We start from the raw sequence: 23,406 nt of genomic DNA, 5'->3' as shown, positions 1-23,406 counted from the left end.
GATGAACCGGACCTGGTGGCATCGCGATTCATCGTCACTGAGGAGGACGTTAGAATGGTCTTCCTGAAGATAAATCCAAGGAAGGCGACGGGCCCAGATGGCATCCCAGGACGGGTTCTCCGGGTCTGTGCAAGCGAGCTAGCTATAGTGTTTTCTGACATCTTCAACTTCTCCTTGCTTCAGTTGTGTTTTAAGAAGGCAACGATAATCCCGGTGCTGAAGAAGAGCAAGGTGGCATGCCTGAATGACTATCGACCTGTGGCTCTGACATCAATTGCTATGAAGTGCTTCGAGAGATTGGTTATGGCACACATCAACAACAGCCTACCGGTCAACCTCGACGCTTTGCAATTCGCCTAACAGAGCAACAGGTCAACGGCAGATGCCATCTCTCTGGCCCTACATTCCTCCTTAGAACACCTGGAGAATAAAGATGCATATGTAAGGCTCCTTTTCATTGACCACAGCTCTGCCTTTAATACCATCATTCCAAATGAACTGATTCCTAAGCTCCGGAACCTGGGTCTTAGCACTCAGATCTGCAGCTGGATCTTCAACTTCGTCACAGACAGGACCCAGGCCGTAAAAATAGGGGACAAGCTCTCCTCTACAATCAGTCTGAGCACCGCTGCCCCACAAGGCTGTGTACTCAGCCCCCTGCTGTACTCACTGTACACCCATGATTGTGTAGCCAAGTTTCCATCAAACTCAATATATAAGTTTGCTGATGACACAACAATTGTAGGCCATATCTCGGATAATGATGAGTTTGAGTACAGAGAGGAAATTAAGAACCTGGTGGCATGGTACGAAGACAATAACCAATCCCTCAACGTCAGCAAGGTGAAGGAATTGGTTATTGACTTCAGAAGGAGTAGTGTACCACACAACCCTATTTACATCGGTGGTGCGCAAGTGGAACAGGTCAAAAGCTTTAAGTTCCTCAGGGTCAATATCACAAATGACCTGACTTGGTCCAACCAAGCAGAGTGCACTGCCAAGGAGTCCCACCAGCGCCTTACTTCCTGAGAAAGCTAAAGAAATTTGGCCTGTCCCCTAAAACCCTCACCAAATTTTATAGATGCACCGTAGAAAGCATTCTTCTAGGGTGTTTCACAACCTGGTATGGGAGTTGTCCTGTCCAAGACTGAAAGAAGCTGCAGAAGATCGTGAACACGGCGCAGCACATCACACAAACCAATCTTCCGTCCTTGGACTCACTACACCGCACGCTGTCTGAGCAGTGCTGCCAGGATAATCAAGGACACGACCCACCCAGCCAACACACTTTTCATCCCTCTTCCCTCGGGGAGAAGTCTCAGGAGCTTGATTATGGGGAACAAGGACATGGCAGACCAATTGAATAACTACTTTGGTTCTGTCTTCACTGGACCCTCTGTCCTCTACTATTTCCGGAAGACATAAATAATCTTCTGGAAATAGTAGGGGACAGGGGGTCCAGTGAGATGGAGGAATTGAGGGAAATACATGTTAGTAGGGAAGTGGTGTTAGGTATTTACACCTTGAAGGGATTGAAGGCAGATAAATCCCCAGGGCCAGATGGTCTGCATCCTAGAGTGCTTAAGGAAGTAGCCCAAGGAGTATTAGTGATGCATTAGTGATAATTTTTCAAAACTCTTTAGATACTGGACTAGTTCCTGAGGATTGGAGGGTGGCTAATGTAACCCCGCTTTTTAAAAAAGGAGGGAGAGAGAAACCGGGGAATTATAGACCGGTTAGCCTAACATCGGTGGTGGGGAAAATGCTAGAGTCAGTTATCAAGGATGTGATAACAGCACATTTGGAAAGCGGTGAAATGATCGGACAAAGTCAGCATGGATTTGTGAAAGGAAAATCATGTCTGACGAATCTCATAGAATTTTTTGAGGATGTAACTAGTAGAGTGGATAGGGGAGAACCAGTGGATGTGGTATATTTGGATTTTCAAAAGGCTTTTGACAAGGTCCCACACAGGAGATTAGTGTGCAAACTTAAAGTTCACGGTATTGGGGGTAAGGTATTGATGTGGATAGAGAATTGGTTGGCAGACAGGAAGCAAAGAGTGGGAATAAACGGAACCTTTTCAGAATGGCAGGCAGTGACTAGTGGGGTACCGCAAGGCTCAGTGCTGGGACCCCAGTTGTTTACAATATATATTTCAGAACCAAAGTAGTTATTCAATTGGTCTGCCATGTCCTTGTTCCCCATAATCAATTCACCTGTTTCTGTCTGTAAGGGACCTACATTTGTCTTAACCAATCTTTTTCTTTTCACATATCTATAAAAGCTTTTACAGTCAGTTTTTATGTTCCCTGCCAGTTTTCTCTGGTAATCTCTTTTCCCTTTCCTAATTAAGCCCTTTGTCCTCCTCTGCTGGACTCTGAATTTCTCCCAGTCCTCAGGTGAGCCGCTTTTTCTGGCTAATTTATATGTTTCTTTTTTGGAATTGATACTATCCCTAATTTCCCTTGTCAGCCACGGGTGCACTATCTTCCCTGATTTATTCTTTTCCCAAACAGGCTTAGACGAGGGAATTAAATGCAGCATCTCCAAGTTTGCGGATGACACGAAGCTGGGCGGCAGTGTTAGCTGTGAGGAGGATGCTAAGAGGATGCAGGGTGACTTGGATCGGTTAGGTGAGCGGGCAAATTCATGGCAGATGCAATTTAATCTGGATAAATGTGAGGTTATCCACTTTGGTGGCAAAAACAGGAAAACAGATTATTATCTGAATGGTGGGCGATTAGGAAAAGGGGAGGTGCAATGAAACCTGGGTGTCATTATACACCAGTCATTGAAAGTGGGCATGCAGGTACAGCAGGCGATGAAAAAGGCGAATGGTATGCTGGCATTCATAGCAAGAGGATTCGAGTACAGGAGCAGGGAGGTACTACTGCAGTTGTACAAGGCCTTGGTGAGACCACACCTGGAGTATTGTGTGCAGTTTTGGTCCCCTAATCTGAGGAAAGACATTCTTGCCATAGAAGGAGTACAAAGAAGGTTCACCAGATTGATTCCTGGGATGGCAGGACTTTCATATGATGAAAGACTGGATCGGCTAAGCTTATACACATTGGAATTTAGAAGATTGAGGGGGGATCTTATTGAAACGTATAAAATCCTAAAGGGATTGGTCAGGCTAGATGCAGGAAGATTGTTCCCGATGTTGGGGAAGTCCAGAACGAGGGGACACAGTTTGTGGATAAAGGGGAAGCCTTTTAGGACTGAGATTAGGAAAAACTTCTTCACATAGAGAGTGGTGAATCTGTGGAATTCTCTGCCACAGGAAACAGTTGAGGCCAGTTCATTGGCTATATTTAAGAGGGAGTTAGATATGGTTATTGTGGCTAAAGGGATAAGGGGGTATGGAGAGAAGGCAGGTACAGGGTTCTGAGTTGGATGATCAGCCATGATCATACTGAATGGCGGCGCCAGCTCGAAGGGCTGAATGGCCTACTCCTGCACCTATTTTCTATGTTTCTATGTCATCTATATCAATGATCTGGATGATAATGTGGTAAATTGGATCAGCAAATTTGCTGATGATACAAAGATTGGAGGGCGGTGTAGTGGACAGTGAGGAAGGTTTTCAAAGCTTGCAGAGGGATTTGGACCAGCTGGAAAAATGGGCTGAAAAATGGCAGAAGGAGTTTAATACAGACAAGTGTGAGGTATTGCCCTTTGGAAGGACAAACCAAGGTAGAACATACAGGGTAAATGGTAAGGCACTGAGGAGTGCAGTAGAACAGAAGGATCTGGGAATACAGATACAAAATTCCCTAAAAGTGGCGTCACAGGTAGATAGGGCCGTAAAGAGAGCTTTTGGTACATTGGCCTTTATTAATCAAAGTATTGAGTATAAGAGTTGGAATGTTATGATGAGGTTGTATAAGGCATGGTGAGGCCGAATCTGGAGTATTGTGTTCAGTTTTGGTCACCAAGTTACAGGAAGGATATTAATAAGGTTGAAAGAGTGTAGAGAAGGTTTACAAGGATGTTGCCGGGACTTGAAAAACTCAGTTACAGAGAAAGGTTAAATAGGTTAGGACTTTATTCCCTGGAGCGTAGAGGAATGAGGGGAGATTTGATAGAGGTATATAAAATTATGATGGGTATTGATAGAGTGAATGCAAGCTGGCTTTTTCCACTGAGGCAAGGGGAGAAAAAAACCAGAGGACATGGGTTAAGGGTGAGGGGGGAAAAGTTTAAAGGGAACATTGGGGGGGGGGCTTCTTCACACAGAGAGTGGTGGGAGTATGGAATGAGCTGCCAGACGAGGTGGTAAATGCGGGTTCTTTTTTAACATTTAAGAATAAATTGGACTGATACCTGGATGGGAGGTGTATGGAGGGATATGGTCCGTGTGCAGGTCAGTGGGACTAGGCAGAAAATGGTTCGGCGCAGCCAAGAAGGGCCATAAGGCCTGTTTCTGTGCTGTAGTTTTTCTATGGTTTCTAAATGAGTAATAGGTAAATTAAACTTTACAGTCAGTTGTTGAAAAGTTGCAAAATGATTATCTATTAAAAGATCTTCAAAACGCCTAATACCCTTTTTATGCCAGTCGTAAAATGTTGAATCCACATAGAAGGTAGGAAAAGATGATTGTGTAAAATAGGGCTAGAGAGAGAAAAACCATGAAGACCATTAAATTTTCTGAAGTGAGTCCATATTCTTAAAGTTTGTCTGATAAGAGGATTAACAATAAGTTTAGGTAAATGACAAGGAAGTGCGGAACTGAGAAGGGCAGGAATTGAAAGATCCTTAGTAGAGTTCAAATCTCCATTGTCACCGATTTTAGCAGTCAGACTTATTATGGAAGAAAGACCAAAAAATAAGACAATGAGTATTGGCTGCCCAATAATATAAACGAAAATTAGTCAAGGCCATACTACCTTCCTTTAAGTTCTCCCCTCATTTCTTTTGGCTCCACACATGGATTACCTTTCTGTTCTTCTAGAGGACCAATTTATCCCTTGCAAATCTTTTCCTTCTGACATATCTGTACAATCCCTCAGGATTCTCCTTCGCCTTGTCTGTGATGGCAACCTCGTGCCTTCTGTTAGCCCTCCTGATTTCTTCCTTTAAGTGTTATTTTGCATTTCTTATACTCCATTAGCACCTCATTTGTTCCTACATGCCTTTATCTGCTATGCACCTCCTTTTTTTCCCCTCTTAACCAGGGCCTCAATATCATTTGAAAACCAAAGTTCCCCACACCTGTAATCTTTACCTTTTACTTTGCACATATATACAATATTTGTACACTCAAAATTTCACTTTTGGAGGCCTCCCACTTACCAAGTACACTCCCTTTTCCAATCCATATTTGCCAGATCCTTTCTGATACCATCAGAATTGGCATTTCTACAATTTAGAATCTCAGCCTGACCAGACCTACCTTTTTGTGTATTTACTTTGAAACTAACGGCATTGTGATCACTCGATACAAAGTGTTCTTGTACATAAAATTCATAATAGGAGATCAAGAATCACATTCTCTCTCATTGGGACTTCTATGTACTGATGAAGGAAACTTTCCTGGACACATTTGACAAACTCTATCCCATCTAGTCCTTTTACAGTATGGGAGTCCCAGTCAATATGTGGAAAGTTGAAATCACCTACTATAATAATTTTATGTTTGTTTTACAACAGTCTGTGATCTCTTTACAAATTTGTTCTTTTAAATCCCTTGGACTGTTGGCTGGCCTGTAATATAGTCCCATTAACATTAACAACCTTTCTTGTTTCTCAGTTCCACCCATACCACCTCACTAGACAAGTTCTCCAGTCTGTCCTGACTGAGCACTGCCATGACATTTTTCCTGACTAGTAATGCCACCCCACCTCTAATCCTTCCCTCTCTTTCTGCCTTCGAAGATTGAGCTGCCAGTCCTGCTCCTCCTGGAACCAAGTCTCACTAATGGCTACAATATCATAATTCCAGGTGTTCATCTATGCCCTGAGTTCACCTACCTTTCCTACGATACCTCCTGCATTGAAATACACGCAGTTCAGGACATCAGTTATACCATGCTCAACCTTTTGATACCTGACTTTATCTGAGGTCTTAAAAGCATCTGTCTCCACAGCCTCTCTACTGATTGTTCTGGCACTCTTGTTCTCATTCCCCTGCAACTCTAGTTTAAACCCCACCTTGCAGCACTATTAAACCTTCTTGCTAGGGTATTGAGGAGTATCATTTTCCCTGGGTAGAAATGTCTAATACCAGAGGCCATGCATTGAAGGTGAGAGGGTGTAGGTCTAAAGGGGATGTGAGGGGTAAGTTGTGGTAGGTGCCTGGAATGCGCTGCCTGGTACAGCTGTAGAGGCAAATACATTAGAAGCTTTTAAGAGATGTTTAGATAGGCACATGAATATGAGAAAGTCGAGTAATATATTTGTATGATGTAGAAGGCATTGGCTTTTGAGGCTTTTCTGATTAACTTTATCCAGTTCAGTTGTAACCTATCTCTTCTGTGCAGGTCCCACCTTCCCTTGTGAAGAGAATCCAATGATCCAACAGTCTTATGCCCTCCCTCCTACATAAATTCCTTAGCCAAGTGTTAAACTGTATAATCTTCCTACTTCTGACTTCAGTAGTATGTGGCACAGGGAACAATCCTGAGAATGTCCTCCAGATAGACTGGAAGCACTGAGTCTGAACTGCTTCGGCAGCTGTCCTTCTGGAAGTTCTGCGGCGTTTTTGCCCTGCTAATATGAAGAACTGAGATCGAAGCTGCTCTGGGGTGTGAATCTAATGACTCAGTCTGGTTCAGAATTGTGTGTGTGTGTGTTTCCCCTCTTTCTCAGCACACTGGTTATGGTCTTTTTTTAAACTTTTTTTTTTCGGTTTCTTGCTTTGTGGCTGCCTGTAAACAATCAAATCGCAAGGTGTATAATTTATACATTCTTTGATAATAAGTGTACTTAGAATCTTTGAATCACATCCCTGGACATTCCTGCCTTTAACTTAGCACCGAGCTCCCTGAACTCACATTGCAAAACTTCATCACTCTTCCTATCTATGTCATTGGTACCTACCTGTTCACCATCCTACTTAAGAATGCTGAGGGCTCGATCCGAGATATCCCAAACCCTGGCACCTGGAAGACAACATATCATCCTGGAATTTCGTTCTCATCAACAGAACCTCCTTTCTGTTCTCTTAAGGAACAAATCCCCTATCACCACAGCTCGCCTCTTCTCCCCATTTCCTTTCTGAGTCGCAGAGTCATACTCAGTGCAAGAGACCTGACTGCTGTGACTTTCCTCTGCTACGTCATCCCCCCAAGAGTATCCAAAGTAGCATATCTGTTGTTGAGGAGGATGGCCAAGGGGTAGTCTGCACTGGCTCCTTAATCCCTTTCCTCTTTCTGACTATCACCCAGTTTCCTGTGTTCTGCACTTTGTGTGTAACTACCTGTCTATATGTCCTATCTATCACTCCTTCAGCCTCCCAAATGATCACATCCACATCAACCAGCAAGCACCCACCTGTATTAATTCCATCTCCCAGCATATTCACTTTCAGTGCCTAAGCAATTGAAGTACTCATCCAGATGCTTCAATGCCGTCAGTGACCCAGTTTCAGCCACACTCAGGCAGTGCATAGCAGCACTGAGCACTCTCTGGTGAAGGAAGTCCCCAACATGTCCAGTCAAAATTTCTACCCCTTACCCTAGGTCTGCATACCGTAGCTTTTTCTGCCTCTGATATGGGGAAACATGCATGGAGCATTTTTGCAGGAAAGCATCATCCATCATCAAGGCTCCCCATTATCCAGGACATGTTCTCTTCTCACTGCTGCCATCAGGAAGAAGGTACTAGAGCTTCAGAACCCACACCACCAGCTTCAGGAACAGTTATTTCCCCTCAGCCTTCAGGCTCTTGAGGCATCATAACATGCATTGGAACTTGAGAAACTTCATCTGTTGGAACATGAGGCATGTCTTCATTCATTGCAGCAGCATCAAATTGAACATGGCCATCAATGTGAAGTGTTTGAATCAACTATTGTCTCTCATCCTTTTTGAATGCTCTGCTGTGTTTTTCAATGCTTGCAAAACATTCATTTTGTTTTTCCTACTCATCCTTGGAAAATAAAGGAATCACTGCATGATGTAGCTGAGTGGCAGCTTCACAAAGATTAATCCGGTTCTCAAATTGAGATTGCACCTGTGAGGCATTTTCTTTATTTTCACTAAGATCCTTAATTAATGATACTAAATCATTAATTTTGTTCTTGCTTGTTTTGTACTGCTTTTGAAGACTTTCAATTTTATTCACCAAAGCTTTGGTAGTAAATTAAACTTCTCTCTTGCCAGCCTCCATTTCAGAACCACTGATGTCAGTCCCATCCTTTGATTCACTCATGTTGCTTTCTCTGTATTGCATAATTTACAACTAATTTTTTGCTGACCCACAGCACATTTGCAAAAACGTATCGGTGATATTCCGTTCAATCAACACAGGCAACAAACTATTCAAGCATCAACAGTGCATCAGTCAGACCAAGCAAACAGCACTCATTTCAAATGTCAGCAACCGGGATTTCAGCACTCATGAACTTTGCAAACCGCAGAATGAACCAGGGCTTGAGCACTTCAATAAAAGAGTGACGGACCATCAGGCAAACACCACATGATCAAGCAGTGGTCTTCAATGGACAGGCAGCACTTCTCAGTGTTGAGATGGTAGTTTTCTCAGATATCCAGCTGGCCTTTCTTCGCATTTCTTTGTGTTGGAATTCTTTCTCCACCAACATGTCTGAAGAATCCTCTTCATCCAGAACATGACACGTTGTGCAATGTAGTCTGTGCTGATAGCTTTGCCATAAATTGGTGTTTGGTTTAAAATTATTTTTTGTTTACAAAATATAGCAACTACTTGAAAACAAATTAAGAGTCAGTGAGAGGCTAGGTGAGGGAATATCGCACTGTCTGGTGCGCTTCCAACCAACTGAATTCCAAGTGGAGAAAGGATGTTTAATCCTTTATTACAAACCAACTATAAAATCATTTGACTTCCATAATTAAAAAATCAGCAAGACGAAGTGTAATTGGATCAAATGCAAACAAAGACGTAGTCAATTAAAAATATGTGCTTCTTACTCACCCCCTCTATGCTGCCAAACAGATGATTATATTCATTTATATCTACCGCCACCCAAATCCATGTGACAAACCCACACGACAAATGGCCTTAACCCAGAGTGAGGATGCGTAACACAAATACAATCCAGACAGACAATAAATTGATACATGGCTCCTACATTCTCTGTAGCTATTAGAATAGAGGCTAATTCCTTTAATATATTTTTTACCTTCTGTTCTTTAAGATCACTACTCAAGGTGAACGATTTCTTGTCTCTTTAATGCCAGATGACATAGTCTACCTTAGGCTGCAACCTCCATTTCTGGTCGTCTTTCACCATTGTCAACATTCTTCCTGTATCTAATTTACCCAGGCTATTAGAGTTTTAATTTATAGTGAGGTCTCCTCTCATTCTTCTAACCTCTGGCATTTATAATAACAACCAAATGTCTTAACCTTGCCTCATGTCAGTAGTGCCACCCCAGGGATCAGTCTGGTGAGCCTTTCTTGCATTTCCTTTGTAGCAAAAAAGTCTTCCTCAGATGAGGAAACCTTAATTGCACACTTATTCACTGAGTTCACTTGAGGTCCTACACAATTGCAGATAGAATGATAAAAAACTGTTCTTGTATATTGCTCATGATCAACTTCTCTCTAACTACATTTCAATCACTTGGAAAAGCTGATGAAAAGTCCAACCTGGACATCAATTCTGTTTCATGTTGAACCACACCTGCCTCTCATCCACCTGCTATGAAATTCCTTACATTAAAATAAATGTAGTTAAGCCTCTCATGCTTCTTCTGATTCTGCTCTTCTCACTGGACTTGCCTGTTTTTTTCCAACTGGGTGGCTTCCCCACCTACTGCACTGTCATTCTGAGTCCTACTCACAGCCTCATGGGTTTAAACCCTCCCAAGTATCATTAGCAAACTTACCTTCAGGGATAGTGGTCACCTGTTTAGTTCAGTTGTAGCCTGCTCTTCACGTACGGATCACCCATGCCCTGGAACAGGGAACAGTACAGCACAGGAACAGGCCCTTTGGCCCACAATGTTGTGCCAAACCAATTAAATTAATAATTAAATGGCTAACTCAACCAATCTCTCTGCTTACACAATGGATATATCCTTCCATTTTCCTCTCCTTCTTGTGCCTATAGAAATATGTTTTAAAAATCTCTTAATATTCTGCGTCTACCACCACCCCAGGCAGCATGTCCCAGGCACCCACCACTCTGTGTGTGTATATACAAAAAAAATGCCCTTCACAACTCCTTTGAAACTACCCCTCGCACCTTAAATGCATGCCCTCCAGCATTAGATATTTCAACTTCTCAGAAAAAGATATTGTCTGTCTACTCTATCTATGCATCACATAATCTTATAAACCTCTGTCAGTTCTCCTGTCAGCCTCCAGCGCTTCAGAGAAAACAACCCAAGTTTGTCCAGCCTCTCATCATAGCATATTCCCTTTAATCCAACCAACATTCTGCTAAACCTCTTCTGAACCCTCCCCAAAGCCTCGAAAGCCTTCCTATAATGGGACAACCAGACCTACATAATACTCCAAATCAGAATCAGCTTTAATATTACTGGCATATATCATACACATACGTTAAATAGTTATGTTTTACATATGTTAAATGAGTAGTGCAAAAAAAGTAGTGAGGTGGTGTTCAAGGGTTCAATGTCCATTCACAAATCTGGTGGCAGAAGGGCAAAAGCTGTTCCTGAGTCATTGAATATGTGCCTTCACCATCTCGTCCCTGGTGGTAGCAATGAGAAGAGGGCATGATCTGGATGATGGGGGCCCTTATGATAAATGACACCTTTTTGAAGTATTCATTGCTCCTTGAAGATGTCCTAGTGCCCATGAGTTCATGAGCTGACTGAGTTCATAACTTTCTGCAGCTTCTTTCGATCCTGTGCGGTGCCCCCAACCCCCAGCCCACCCCATATCAGATGGTGATGTAGCCAGATGCAGCCTAACTAGAACTTTATAAAGCTGCAACATAAATTCCTGACTTTTGAACTCAAAAAAAGCAAGCATACCATATGCCGCCTTAACCACCCTATCAACCTGTGTAGCTACTTACAAGGAGCAATGAACTTGGAACCCAAGATCCCTCTGATCATCAACACTGTTAATGATCTTTCCTTTAACTGTCTCTTTGCATTTGACTTTCCACATTTGGCCAGGTTAAACTCCATCTCCTGGTTCTCTGCCCATATTTACATTTGATCAATATCCCATTGTATTCTTTGCCAGACTTCTCTGCTATCCACAATACCACCAATCTTCGTATCATCTGCAGACTTGCTAACCCATCCATCTATATTTTCATCCAGGTCATTTATTTACATCACAAATGGCAGTGGTCCCAGTTCAGATCACCATTGCAGGACAGCACTAATGACAAACCTTGGCTAGGACAGGGGTTCCCAAACTTTTTTTATACCATGAACCAATATCATTAAGCAACAGGTCTGTGGGCCCCAGGTTCTGAACCCCTGAGCTAGAATAAGCCTCTTTGACCACTACCCTTTATTTTCTAGGGGCAAACCAATTCTGAGTCCAAATGGCCAATTCACCATTGACCCCCATGTATCTTAATTTTCTTGATGAGCCTCCCATGAGGGACTTTGTCAAATGCCTTAGTAAAATACATGTAGACGACATCCACATCTCTACGTTCATCAGTCACCCTCGTCACCTCATTAAAAAACTCGATGTGATTTGCCCCGTGTAAAACTGTGATGGCTCTCCCTTATAAGGCCATGGTTTTCCAAGTACTCATAAATCCTATCTCTTGTAACTTTACAACCATTGACGTGAGACTCACCGGTCTATAGTTTACAGGATTATCCCTTGTTCCCTTCTTTATCAACAGTAGTTATTCACCTGTCCTCCAGGCCTGTGGCTAGAGAGGACATGAAAATATTGGTCAAAGCCCCAGCAATCTCTTCCCTTTTGCCTCTCGATAACCTGGGGTATATCCCATCAGGTCCTGGGGTCTTATCCACCTTGCAAGATAAGAGCCCATGGTATTACAGGAAAGATAATGGCATGGAAAGAAGATTGGCTCACTGGTAGGAGGCAAAGAGTGGAAATAGAAGGGACCTTTTCTAGTTGGCTGCCAGTGACTGGTGGTGTTCCATAGTGGTCGGTGTTGATATGTCAATTATGGTCAGGTATGCAGATGATACACAAATAGGTGGACGGGCAGGTAGTGTTAAGGAAGCAGGGAATCTTCAGCAGGATAAGACAAATTAGAAGTGGTAGGTAGAAGACAGTGTAAGGAAGTGTATGGTCATACACTTTGGTAGAAAGAATAAGGACTGTTTTCTAAATGGAGAACAAATTTAAAAAAATGAGGTATAAAGGGACTTGCGAGTCCTCCTGCAGGATTCCCTAATGGTTAACTTGTAGGTTGAGTCAGAAGTAAGGAAGGCAAATCTGATGTTAGCATTCATTTTAAGAGGACTAGAATATAAAGGGATGTAATGCTGAGATTCTACAAGGCATTGATCAGATTAGACTTGGAGTATTGTGAACAATTTTGAGTCCCTTATCTGAGAAATTGTCCTGTGAATGAAAAGGAGAATGTATGAGGAGCATTAGATCACTCTGGACCTGTACTCACTGCAGTTTAGAAGATTTTGTCTCATTTGAAAGTTCTTATTGAAACCTATCAAATATTAAAGCTTCAAGACAAAGTGGGTATGCAGAGGATATTTCCTGTAGTGGGGGAATCTAAAACCTGAGGGCACAATCTCAGAATACAAGGACATCCCTTTAGAATAGAGATGAGGGGGAAATTCTTTAGCCAGGGTGTGGTGAATCTGGGGTTCGTTGCCACAGGCAGTTGTGGAAGCCAAATCACATGGAGGCCACTTTAGCAACACACATCAAAGTTGCTGGTGAATGCAGCAGGCCAGGCAGCATCTCTAGGAAGAGGTACAGTCGACATTTCAGGCCGAGACCCTTCGTCAGGACTAGTACTAAAAATGGGAACAAGGTGCGGTGAAGTCGAGACGGTTGATGTCCCGCCGGGAGTTGGCAATAAAGAGATCCAGAACAGGCAGAAGACCAGAGCGGGGTGTCCATGAAGAAGAGGAGGGTTGAAGACGGGAGAAGGGGTCATCGGTGGGGGTGGAAGAGTCCTTGCCGAAGACGTAGGCTCGGAGACGGAGACGGCGGAAGAAGAGTTCCGCATCGTGGCGAACACGGAACTCGCTGAGGTGTGGGCGAAGGGGGACAAAGGTGAGGCCCTTATTGAGGACAGAGCGTTCTGCCTCCGACAGTTGAAGGTTTGCGTTGGAGACCACTTTAACTATGTTATAGCTAAGGCAGAGGTTGATTGATTCTGGATTAGTAAGGACATCTAAGAATACAGGGAGAAGGCATGAGAATAGGTGTTGAGGGGCTTTTTAGAGCAGCTTGCCTACGAGATGGTTTTTTTAGAGCAATGTGCTTGAGCCTACTTGGTGACAGTCTATCTTAGATTGGGTGTTCGGTAATAACCCAGATCTTATTAGGGAGCTTAATGTAAAGGAACCCTTAGGAGGCAGTGATCATAAAATGATTGAATTCGTACTGCAATTTGAGAGAGAGAGAAGCAAAAGTCACATGTATCTGAATTGGAATGGAATAAAGGGAATTACAGGGACATGAGAGAGGAGCTTGCCCAAGTAGGTTGGAGGAGGATACTGGCGGGGGATGATGGCAGAGCAGAGATGGCTGAAGTTTCTGCGAATAGTTCACAAGGCAGAGGATAGCTATCTCCTACAGAAAAAGTTCTCAAAGGACAAGGGTAGCCAACCGTGGCTGACAAGGGAAGTTAGGGACTACATAGGGCATATAAGGTAGCAAAAGTGAATGGGAAGGTGGATGATTGGGAAGCTTTTAAAATCTAACAAAAGGCAACTAAGAAACTATAAGAAGGGGAAAAAATGAAATGTGAGGGCAAATTAGCCAATAACTTAAAGCAGGATACTAAAAGTTTTTTCAGATATATAGAGAGTAAAGAGGAGGTAAGAGTTGATATTGGATCACTGTTAAATGATGCTGGTGAGCTAGTAATGGGGGACAAAGAAATGACAGACTGTAATTTGCATTAGTCTTCACTGTGAAAGACACTAGCAGGGTGCCAGAGGTCAGTGACTGTCAGGGAGTAGGAGTGAGTGCTATTACAAAGGAAAAAGTGCAAGGCACTTTATGGGGTATTATGGGGTAGCGGAGGTATAATTTGTCTATCAGTGCTGATCACCCCATCCTTGATCAAGCTGTTCCACAGCGAACACGATCCGTTATGAGTCAACATGATGGGAACTAGTTGATTTGATCAGGATTTCTGATCTGGCTATTGTTCACGATTGCACTTAATGGAAAAAAAAGGCAAACTCAAAAAGGACTTAAGATGGATAAGTCACCTGGACCAGATGGACTACATCCCAGAGTCCTGAAAGAGGTTGCTGAAGAGATAGTGGATGCATTGGTCTTAATCTTTCAGGAATCACTTCATTCTGGCATGGTCCTAGAGGACTGGAAGATTGCAAATGTCACTCCACTCTTTAATAAGAAAGGAAGGTACAAGAAAGGAAATTATAGGCCAGTTAGCCTAACCTCAGTGGTTGGGAAAGTGTAGGAATTTATTATTAAAGATGACCTTTCAGAGTACTACTTGGAGACTAATGATAAAATAAGTCAAAGTCAGCAGGGTTTCTGCAAAGGGATATCTTTCCTGACAAATCTGTTAGAATTCTTCTGGGAAGTAACAAGCAGGGTGGACAAAGGAGAGGCAGTGAGTGTAATTTACTTGGGATTTTCAGAAGGCATATGATAAGGTGCCACACATGAGGCTGCTTAACAGGATAAAATCGTATGGCATTACTGGTAAGTATTCTGACATGGATAGAGGAGTGGTTGACAGGCAGGAGGCAGTGAGTGGAAATAAAGGGGGCCCATCTGGTTGGCTTTCAGTGGTGTTCAGCAGAGATCAGTATTGGGACCACGACTTTTCACATTGTTTGTCAATGATTTGGATATTGGAATTGATGGCTTTGTGGCAAAGTGTGTAGATGATACAAAGATAGCAATTGCAGCAGGACAGACAAATATTGAAGAATGAGCAAAAAAGTAGCAGATGGAATATAATGTTGGAAAATGTATGATGCATTTTGGTAAAGGAATAATAGTGCAGACTATTATCTAAATGGGGAGAAGGTTCAAACATCAGATTTGCAGAGGAACTTGGGAGCCCTCGTGCAAGACTCTCTGAAGATTAATTTACAGGCTGAGTCTGTGGTAAAGAAGGCAAATGCAATGTTGGCATTTATTTCAAGGGGACTAGAATATAAAAGCAAGGAGATAATGCTGAAGCTTAATAAAACACTAGTCAGGCCGCATTTAGAGTGTTGTCAACAGTTTTGGGCTCCATATCTCAGACAGGATGTGTTGTCATTGGAGAGAGTCCAGAGGAGGTTCATGGGGATGATTCTGGGAATGAAGGGGTTAACACATGAGCATTTGGCAGCTTTAGACCTGTACTCTCTGGAATTTAGAAGAATGCAAGGGGATCTCATTGAAACCTACTGAATGTTGAAAGGACTAGTTTAGGTGGATGTGGAGAGGATGTTTCTCATGGTGGGGGTATCCAGAACTAGTTAGTAGGAAAGAGAAAAGAAAAAAAATAATAAAAGGGCCCATTACATTAAACCAGTGCAAATGTGCACATAAAGTTGGAGCTCATCCTGGAACTGTCTTTTTACTCATGTGCTGGACCCACGATCTGCGTGAAAGCATGCACCACAGTCCGAACTTCACTCAAAATCCATCTTGAACAAACAGGCTCTCTCTTGGGAGTGTTGCCCCATCCGCCTTGGAGCCATTCATCTGCACAAAGCACTTCGTGCACTGGAGACGCTCCTTCCCACAGCATTCTCAGCCATCTAACCTCCTGTCCTCTCCGCAACTCCTGCCAAAAAGACCCCGAACCAGACTACTGCCTGTCACAAATCTCTCTCTGCCCCACTCTCTAGACCTTTCTCCCAATTCCGCCATCCTGATTAGTTGACGCATTATTCTTAAATTGAGCAGCAGGGCTTCATAGCTCTAGCTGAAGCGAAAACATTCTATCAGCAGGACACTGCTTTTGCAGAAATTGCTAAAATGATATATTGACAGCATGGCAGTAGAAACACTAACATTGGGCTTCTTTAAGAAGTGTGGATGAAGCCAGAGATGGAGAGATCAGAATCAAAATAGGATGGAGAATTAAAGTGATTGGTTGATGGAAGAGCAGGTACTCATGCATATTAAGTGAAAGTGTTTAAGGAAGTGATTACCCACTTTTTTTGGTTCCTTCAGTATCAAGGAAACGATGTCATGATCATTGAAGAGTGTATGCTTAAATGGAAATTTGAAATGATGCTTCATCTGGAAGGTGTGTTTGGTACCCTAAATGGTGGGAAGAGAAAAGGAAACAGGTTGAAGTTATATTTCCAGTGGTTGCACGATGCAGTGAGAAAGGCTGTGAATGTTACTGGAGATAAAAGAGTGGAAGAAGCTATTCCTGAATTGCTGAATTGTGCCTTCAGGCTTATGTACCTCATGCCCTCTTTACACTGTTACTGTCAAGAATGTCCTTGGTGGTGGGGATCCTTATTGATGGACGTCGCCTCCCTGAGGCACCACTCCTTTAAGATGTCTTGAAAACTACAGAGCGTGGTACCCATGAGCTGATTAATTTTACATATTTCTGCAACTTATTTTGATCTTGTGCAGTAGCACCTCCTATACCAGATGATGATACAGCCAGCTAGAATGCTCTCCACGGTACATTTATAGAAGTTTTCAAGTGTTTTAGTTGACAAACCAAATCTCCTTAAACTCCAAATGAAATACAGCTGCTGTCTTGCCTTCTTAATAGGTGCATCAATATGTTGCATCCAGGTTAGGTCCTCAGGGATATTGACACCTAGGAACTTGAAATTGTTCACTCTCTTCAATTCTGATCCCCCTATGAGGATTGGTTTGCTTTCCCTCATCTTACCCTTACTGAAGTCCACAATCAGCTCTTTGGTCTTGCTGACAATGAGTGCAAGGTTGTTGCTGCAACACTACTATGCTACCTGGTCTATCTCATGAAAGTTCAAGTTACTCTAAGGTGAACATTTTTTTCTTAATTTTCTCCCTTCACCTTGGAGGTGGAGTGATGGTAGTGTTTAGGGAGGAGAGTAAGTGATAGTGGTAATGGTGCATTTTAAAATGCAGTATCAAGAATAGATTTTTGTTTAGGTAAAGATTTACAAAAAAAGGCAAGGAAATGGAGCTGAAATAAATAGTGGAATGGGATCAAAGAGCTGATTACTTTGTGCTGAGTTGTGGCTTGGGTGCCAGTTGTACCTAGTCTATTTCAACAAACCATTATAGTCACCTGTATAACTTTGTGCAACAATTTGGATCTTAACTGAGGCCAACTTGTTTCCACATAAGTTCTTGCCAGCTGCTTGTCAAGAGACTGGATATTTTGCATCAGTGAGACATGAAATGTCTTTGAATGTGTGAGTGACAAAACTGATCAAAAGAAAATGAGAGACAAAGATGACAAGCATATTGTACCTAAGAGCATTTTGTGTTTTTCCACCTTGTTCAGTAAAAGCATGTGAAAAATTAAGCATGGTTTAAATTGTATTTGCTGGACTCTGTCTTGATATTATGTGAAGATTCACTTTTAGTTGGTTTTATAATTTTTGTTATTTTCATCGTTAATTCAGTTATCACCACTTTAAATTTATATTATCACATATGGTGGAATAATTAGAAAATAATTAGTCTCCTTTGTAATATATTCGGCATTTCATTACATTTTAATGCATCCTCTTTGACCACTTGATTACTTTAAGAATCTGTTTTATGCACTTGCCTGTTTTCAGAGATGGCAGGTTTGCCACGTGATAGACTGAGTTGACTGGGAATACATTCTGTGGTTCTTAGTAGAATGAGTGAAGATCCAGTCAAAATTTGGAAAATTGTTAAAGGTCTTTAAGAAGGGGGCAAGGAAGCAAAAAGGAAATTATAGACCTGTTAGCTTGACGTCAGTGGTTGGGAAGTTGTTGGAGTCGATTGTCAAGGATGAGGTTACAGAGTACTTGGAGGCATATGACAAGATAAGCAGAACTCAGCATGGATTCCTTAAAGGAGAATCCTGCCTGACAAACCTATTACAATTTTTTGAGGAAATTACCAGTAGGCTAGACAAGGGAGATGCAGTGGATGTTGTATATTTGGATTTTCAGAAGGCCTTTGACAAGGTGCCACACATGAGGCTACTTAACAAGATAAGGGTCCATGGAATTACGGGAAAGTTACATATGTGGATAGAGCGTTGGCTGATTGGCAGGAAACAGAGAGTGGGAATAAAGGGATCCTATTCTGGTTGACTGCCGGTTACCAGTGGTGTTCCACAGGGGTCTGTGTTGGGGCCGCTTCTTTTTAAATTGTACATCAACGATTTGGATTATGGAATAGAGGGCTTTGTGGCTAAGTTTGTAGACGATACGAAGACAGGTGGAGGCCGGTAGTGCTGAGGAAACAGAGACTCTGCAGAGAGACTTGGATAGATTGGAAGAATGGGCAAAGAAGTGGCAAATGAAATACAATGTTGGAAAGTGTATGGTTATACACTTTGGCAGAAGAAATTAACGGGCAGAGTATTATTTAAATGGGGAAAGAATTCAAAGTTCTGAGATGCAACGGGACTTGGGAGTCCTCGTACAGGATACCCTTAAGGTTAACCTCCAGGTTGAGTCAGTAGTGAAGAAGGCGAATGCAATGTAGGCATTCATTTCTAGAGGAATAGAGTACAGCAGCAGGAATGTGATGTTGAGGCTCTATAAGGTGCTGGTGAGACCTCACTTGGAGTACTGTGGGCAGTTTTGGTCTCTTTATTTAAGAAAGGATGTGCTGACATTGGAGAGGGTACAGAGAAGGTTCACTAAAATGATTCCGGGAATGAGAGGGTTAACATATGAGGAAAGTTTATGCGCTCTTGGACTGTATTCCTTGGAGTTTAGAAGAATGAGGGGAGACCTTATAGAAACATTTCGAATGTTAAAAGGCATGGACAGAGTGTTTCCCATGATGGGAGAGTCTAGTACGAGAGGGCATGACTTAAGGATTGAAGGGCGCCCATTCAGAACAGAAATGCGAAGAAATTTTTTTAGTCAGAGGGTGGTGAATCTATGGAATTTGTTGCCACGGGCGGCAGTGGAGGCCAAGTCATTGGGTGTATTTAAGGCAGAGATTGATAGGTATCTGAGTAGCCAGGGCATCAAAGGTTATGGTGAGAAGGCGGGGTGTGGGACTAAATAGGAGAATGGATCAGCTCATGATAAAATGGCGGAGCAGACTCGATGGGCTGAATGGCCGACTTCTGCTCCTTTCTCTTATGGTCTTATCCAGTCTTGGCAGGCTGCATTTATGGAAGATGTTTCCCCAGGCTGAGGAATCTAGGAGCAGGAACACGGGCTCAGACTGAAGGTAGTCCATTGAGGACTGAGATGAGAGGAAATGTCATTCAAGGCAGTGAACCTCCAAAAATGTCTTTAGAGTGTTCTGGAGGCTCAAGTAGAACATACAGTGATAGAACTGACCCATCAGCCCCTTATATCTATACAAATCATGATGCCAAATGAAACAAATTCATTATGTTTGCACACAATTCATATCCCATCATTTCATGCATATTCACATGTCTGTATATATGCCCTTTAAATGGCACTATTGTATCTGGCAGCACTTTTCTTGTATCTGCCACTCTGTAAGCAAAAATGCATTTGTTCTTGAACACATCCTCTCTCACTTTGAAGCTATGTCCTTTTGTATTTGTCACTTCTTCCTTGGAAAAAATGAATATAACTATCTACCGTATCTGTGCCTCTTTACAATTTTATAAATGTCTATCTGGTCTGCTGTCAGCCTTCAACATGGTATAGGGCTCTACGGTAGTGTAGTAGTTAGTGCAATATTGTTATAGCTTGGGCCGTTGGAGTTCAGAGTTCAATTCTGATGGCATCTGTACGGAGTCTCTACATCCTCCCTATGGAAATACGTGGATTTTCTCCATGTGCTCTATTTTCCTCTCTCAGTCCAAAGTACCGGTTAGTAGGTTTGTTGTTATTGCTAAGCAACACACATCAAAGTTGCTGGTGAACACAGCAGGCCAAGCAGCATCTGTAGGAAGAGGTGCAGTCGACGTTTCAGACCGAGACCCTTCGTCAGGAGTCCTGACAAAGGGTCTCGGCCTGAAACGTCGATTGCACCTCTTCCTACAGATGCTGCTTGGCCTGCTGCGTTCATCAGCAACTTTGATGTGTGTTGCTTGAATTTCCAGCATCTGCAGAATTCCTGTTGTTTGTTGTTATTGCTGTTCTTTTTTGCGCCTTGTGACAGATTGTGTGGCATTTTTTGATGTTTCCTTGGTATTTGTTTGTTTTTTTATGAGGCTGAGTTGCGAGCTTAACGCTCAACCCAGCATTGATGCAGGACCATTCACCTGAAGTCCAGTGCTGATGCCACTGCACCATTGGTTGGCATTAGAAAACCATAGAACCATAGAAACTACAGCACAGAAACAGGCCTTTTGGCCCTTCTTGGCTGAGCCGAACTATTTTCTGCCTAGTCCCACTGACCTGCACACGGACCATATCCCTCCATACACCTCCCATCCATGTATCTGTCCAATTTATTCTTAAATGTTAAAAAAGAACCCGCATTTACCACCTCGTCTGGCAGCTCACTCCCACCACTCTCTGTGTGAAGAAGCCCCCACTAATGTTCCCTTTAAACTTTTCCCCCCTCACCTTTAACCCATGCCCTCTGGTTTTTTTCTCCCCTTTCCTCAGTGGAAAAAGCCTGCTTGCATTCACTCTATCTATACCCATCATAATTTTATATACCTCTATCAAATCTCACCTCATTCTTCTATGCTCCATGGAATAAAGTCCTAACCTATTCAACCTTTCTCTGTAACTGAGTTTTTCAAGTCCCAGCAACATCCTTGTAAACCTTCTCTGCACTCTTTCAACCTTATTTAGATCCTTCCTGTAATTTCTTGACCAAAACTGAACACAATACTCCAGATTCGACCTCACCAATGCCTTATACAACCTCATCATAACATTCCAGCTCTTATACTCAATACTTTGATTAATAAAGGCCAATGTACCAACAGCTCTCTTTACGACCCTATCTACCTGTGACGCCACTTTTAGGGAATTTTGTATCTGTATTCCCAGATCCGTTTGTTCTACTGCACTCCTCAGTGCCTTACCATTAACCCTGTATGTTCTACCTTGGTTTGTCCTTCCAACGTGCAATACCTCACACTTGTCTGTATTAAACTCCATCTGCCATTTTTCAGCCCATTTTTCCAGCTGGTCCAAGTCCCTCTGCAGGCTCTGAAAACCTTCCTCACTGTCTACTACACCTCCAATCTTTGTATCATCAGCAAATTTGCTGATCCAATTTACCATATTATCATCCAGATCATTGATATAGATGACAAATAACAATGGACCCAGCACTGATCCCTGTGTCACACCACTAGTCACAGGCCTCCACTCGGAGAAGCAATTCTCTACTATCACTCTTTGGCTTCTTCCATTGAGCCAATGTCTAATCCAATTTACCACCTCTCCATGTATACCTAGCGACTGAATTTTCCTAACTAACCTCTCATGCGGGACCTTGTCAAAGGCCTTACTGAAGTCCATGTAGACAATATCCACTGCCTTCCCTTCATCCACTTTCCTGGTAACCTCCTCGAAAAACTCCAACAGATTGGTCAAACATGACCTACCACGCACAAAGCCATGTTGACTCTCCCTAATAAGTCCCTGTCTATCCAAATGTTTGTAGATTCTGTCTCTTAGTACTCCCTCCAATAACTTACCTACTACCGACGTTAAATTTACCGGCCTATAATTTCCCGGATTACTTTTCGATCCTTTTTTAAACAACAGAACAACATGAGCCACTCTCCAATCCTCCGGCACCTCACCTGTAGACAGCGACATTTTAAATATTTCTGCCAGGGCCCCTGCAATTTCAACACTAGTCTCCTGCAAGGTCTGAGGGAACACCCTGTCAGGTCCCGGGGATTTATCCACTTTAATTTTCCTCAAGACAGCAAGGACCTCCTCCTTTTCGATCTGTACGGTTACCATGATCTCACTACTTGTTTCCCTTAATTCCATAGACTTCATGCCAGTTTCCTTAGTAAATACAGACGCAAAAAACCTATTTAAGATCTCCCCCATTTCCTTTGGTTCCGCACACAGCTGACCACTCTGATCTTCAAGAGGACCAATTTTATCCCTTACAATCCTTTTGCTCTTAATATACCTGTAAAAGCTCTTTGGATTATCCTTCACTTAGTCGGTTAATTGGTCGTTGTATATTGGAAGTTGTGGGGCGGCATGCCTTGAAGGGCCAAAAGGGTCTATTCCGTGCTGTATCACAGTAAGTAAATATAACAGACTGGAGAAATAAACTGATCTTGCATATTGATTGATTGTGTATATTAACGGCTATAATAATGGTGCTGAGGTGAAAGATCACTGAGGTAGAAGATCATACAGTAAATGGTCTTAATGATGGAACAGATTTGAAGGGTCTGCTTCTTTTTAAGTTCTTAAAATCTTATTTAAATTTTGCAATCTCATTGCTTATTAGAAATCAATGGAGGAAAATGAGGAACAGAACAAGAAACCACAGGAACAAGAACACATCATTCAGAGTAAAAATCTCCAGCGGAAACAACTGTATAAGGAATTGGCCAATTGTAATGAATCGCTGCAGTCCACAGAGAAGACTGCCAGGTAATGTACTGTTGTTGGGCTAAAGTGGGTTGGGCAATGTGATGTTCTAATATATAACAGTTGTGGATGGGTGAAGAGCTCTTGGTCCATTAGGAAATCTCTGCGCCAGCACCATGTGCAAAGATTCCAAATTTCATCTGATTCTGGAAAATGATTCCACATTCATTGTCCTTTGAAGTAGAGAACTCCTAACATTCAAGTGCCCTCAAGTGAAGAAATTTCTCCCTCTTTTAAGAGGCCAACCTCTTATCTGCCTGTGCCGTCTGAGTCTTTCGGTTTAAGATGGTGCTGGTGAATCTTAGTAACTTCTGGCTGGTGGCTAACAAAACAAAGAAAACAACTATGTACTTTTTTTACTCATTCTTTTTCTGGCAAATGGTCATCACAAACAATAGCCTGTAACTTCTGTCACGTACCCCGTGAC

General features: G+C 42.5%; 1 protein-coding gene across 5 annotated transcripts in view; it reads left to right on the top strand.

Moving 5' to 3' along the window:
- cep63 (centrosomal protein 63) overlaps window positions 1-23,406 on the top strand; it is a 136,971-nt gene that overhangs the window by 60,061 nt on the left and 53,504 nt on the right. For all 5 annotated transcript variants that reach the window (XM_063046157.1, XM_063046155.1, XM_063046156.1 and 2 more), the window contains exon 6: window positions 22,837-22,982. In XM_063046157.1, the coding sequence (XP_062902227.1) occupies window positions 22,837-22,982 (146 nt within the window). The remainder of the gene's footprint in view (window positions 1-22,836; window positions 22,983-23,406) is intronic.

The sequence above is a fragment of the Mobula hypostoma genome, chromosome 4, assembly GCF_963921235.1.
Source record: "Mobula hypostoma chromosome 4, sMobHyp1.1, whole genome shotgun sequence".
NCBI classification, from domain to species: domain Eukaryota; kingdom Metazoa; phylum Chordata; class Chondrichthyes; order Myliobatiformes; family Myliobatidae; genus Mobula; species Mobula hypostoma.
The sequence above is the reverse complement of the archived record's forward strand: the minus strand, read 5'-3'. Positions and strand labels throughout refer to the sequence as shown.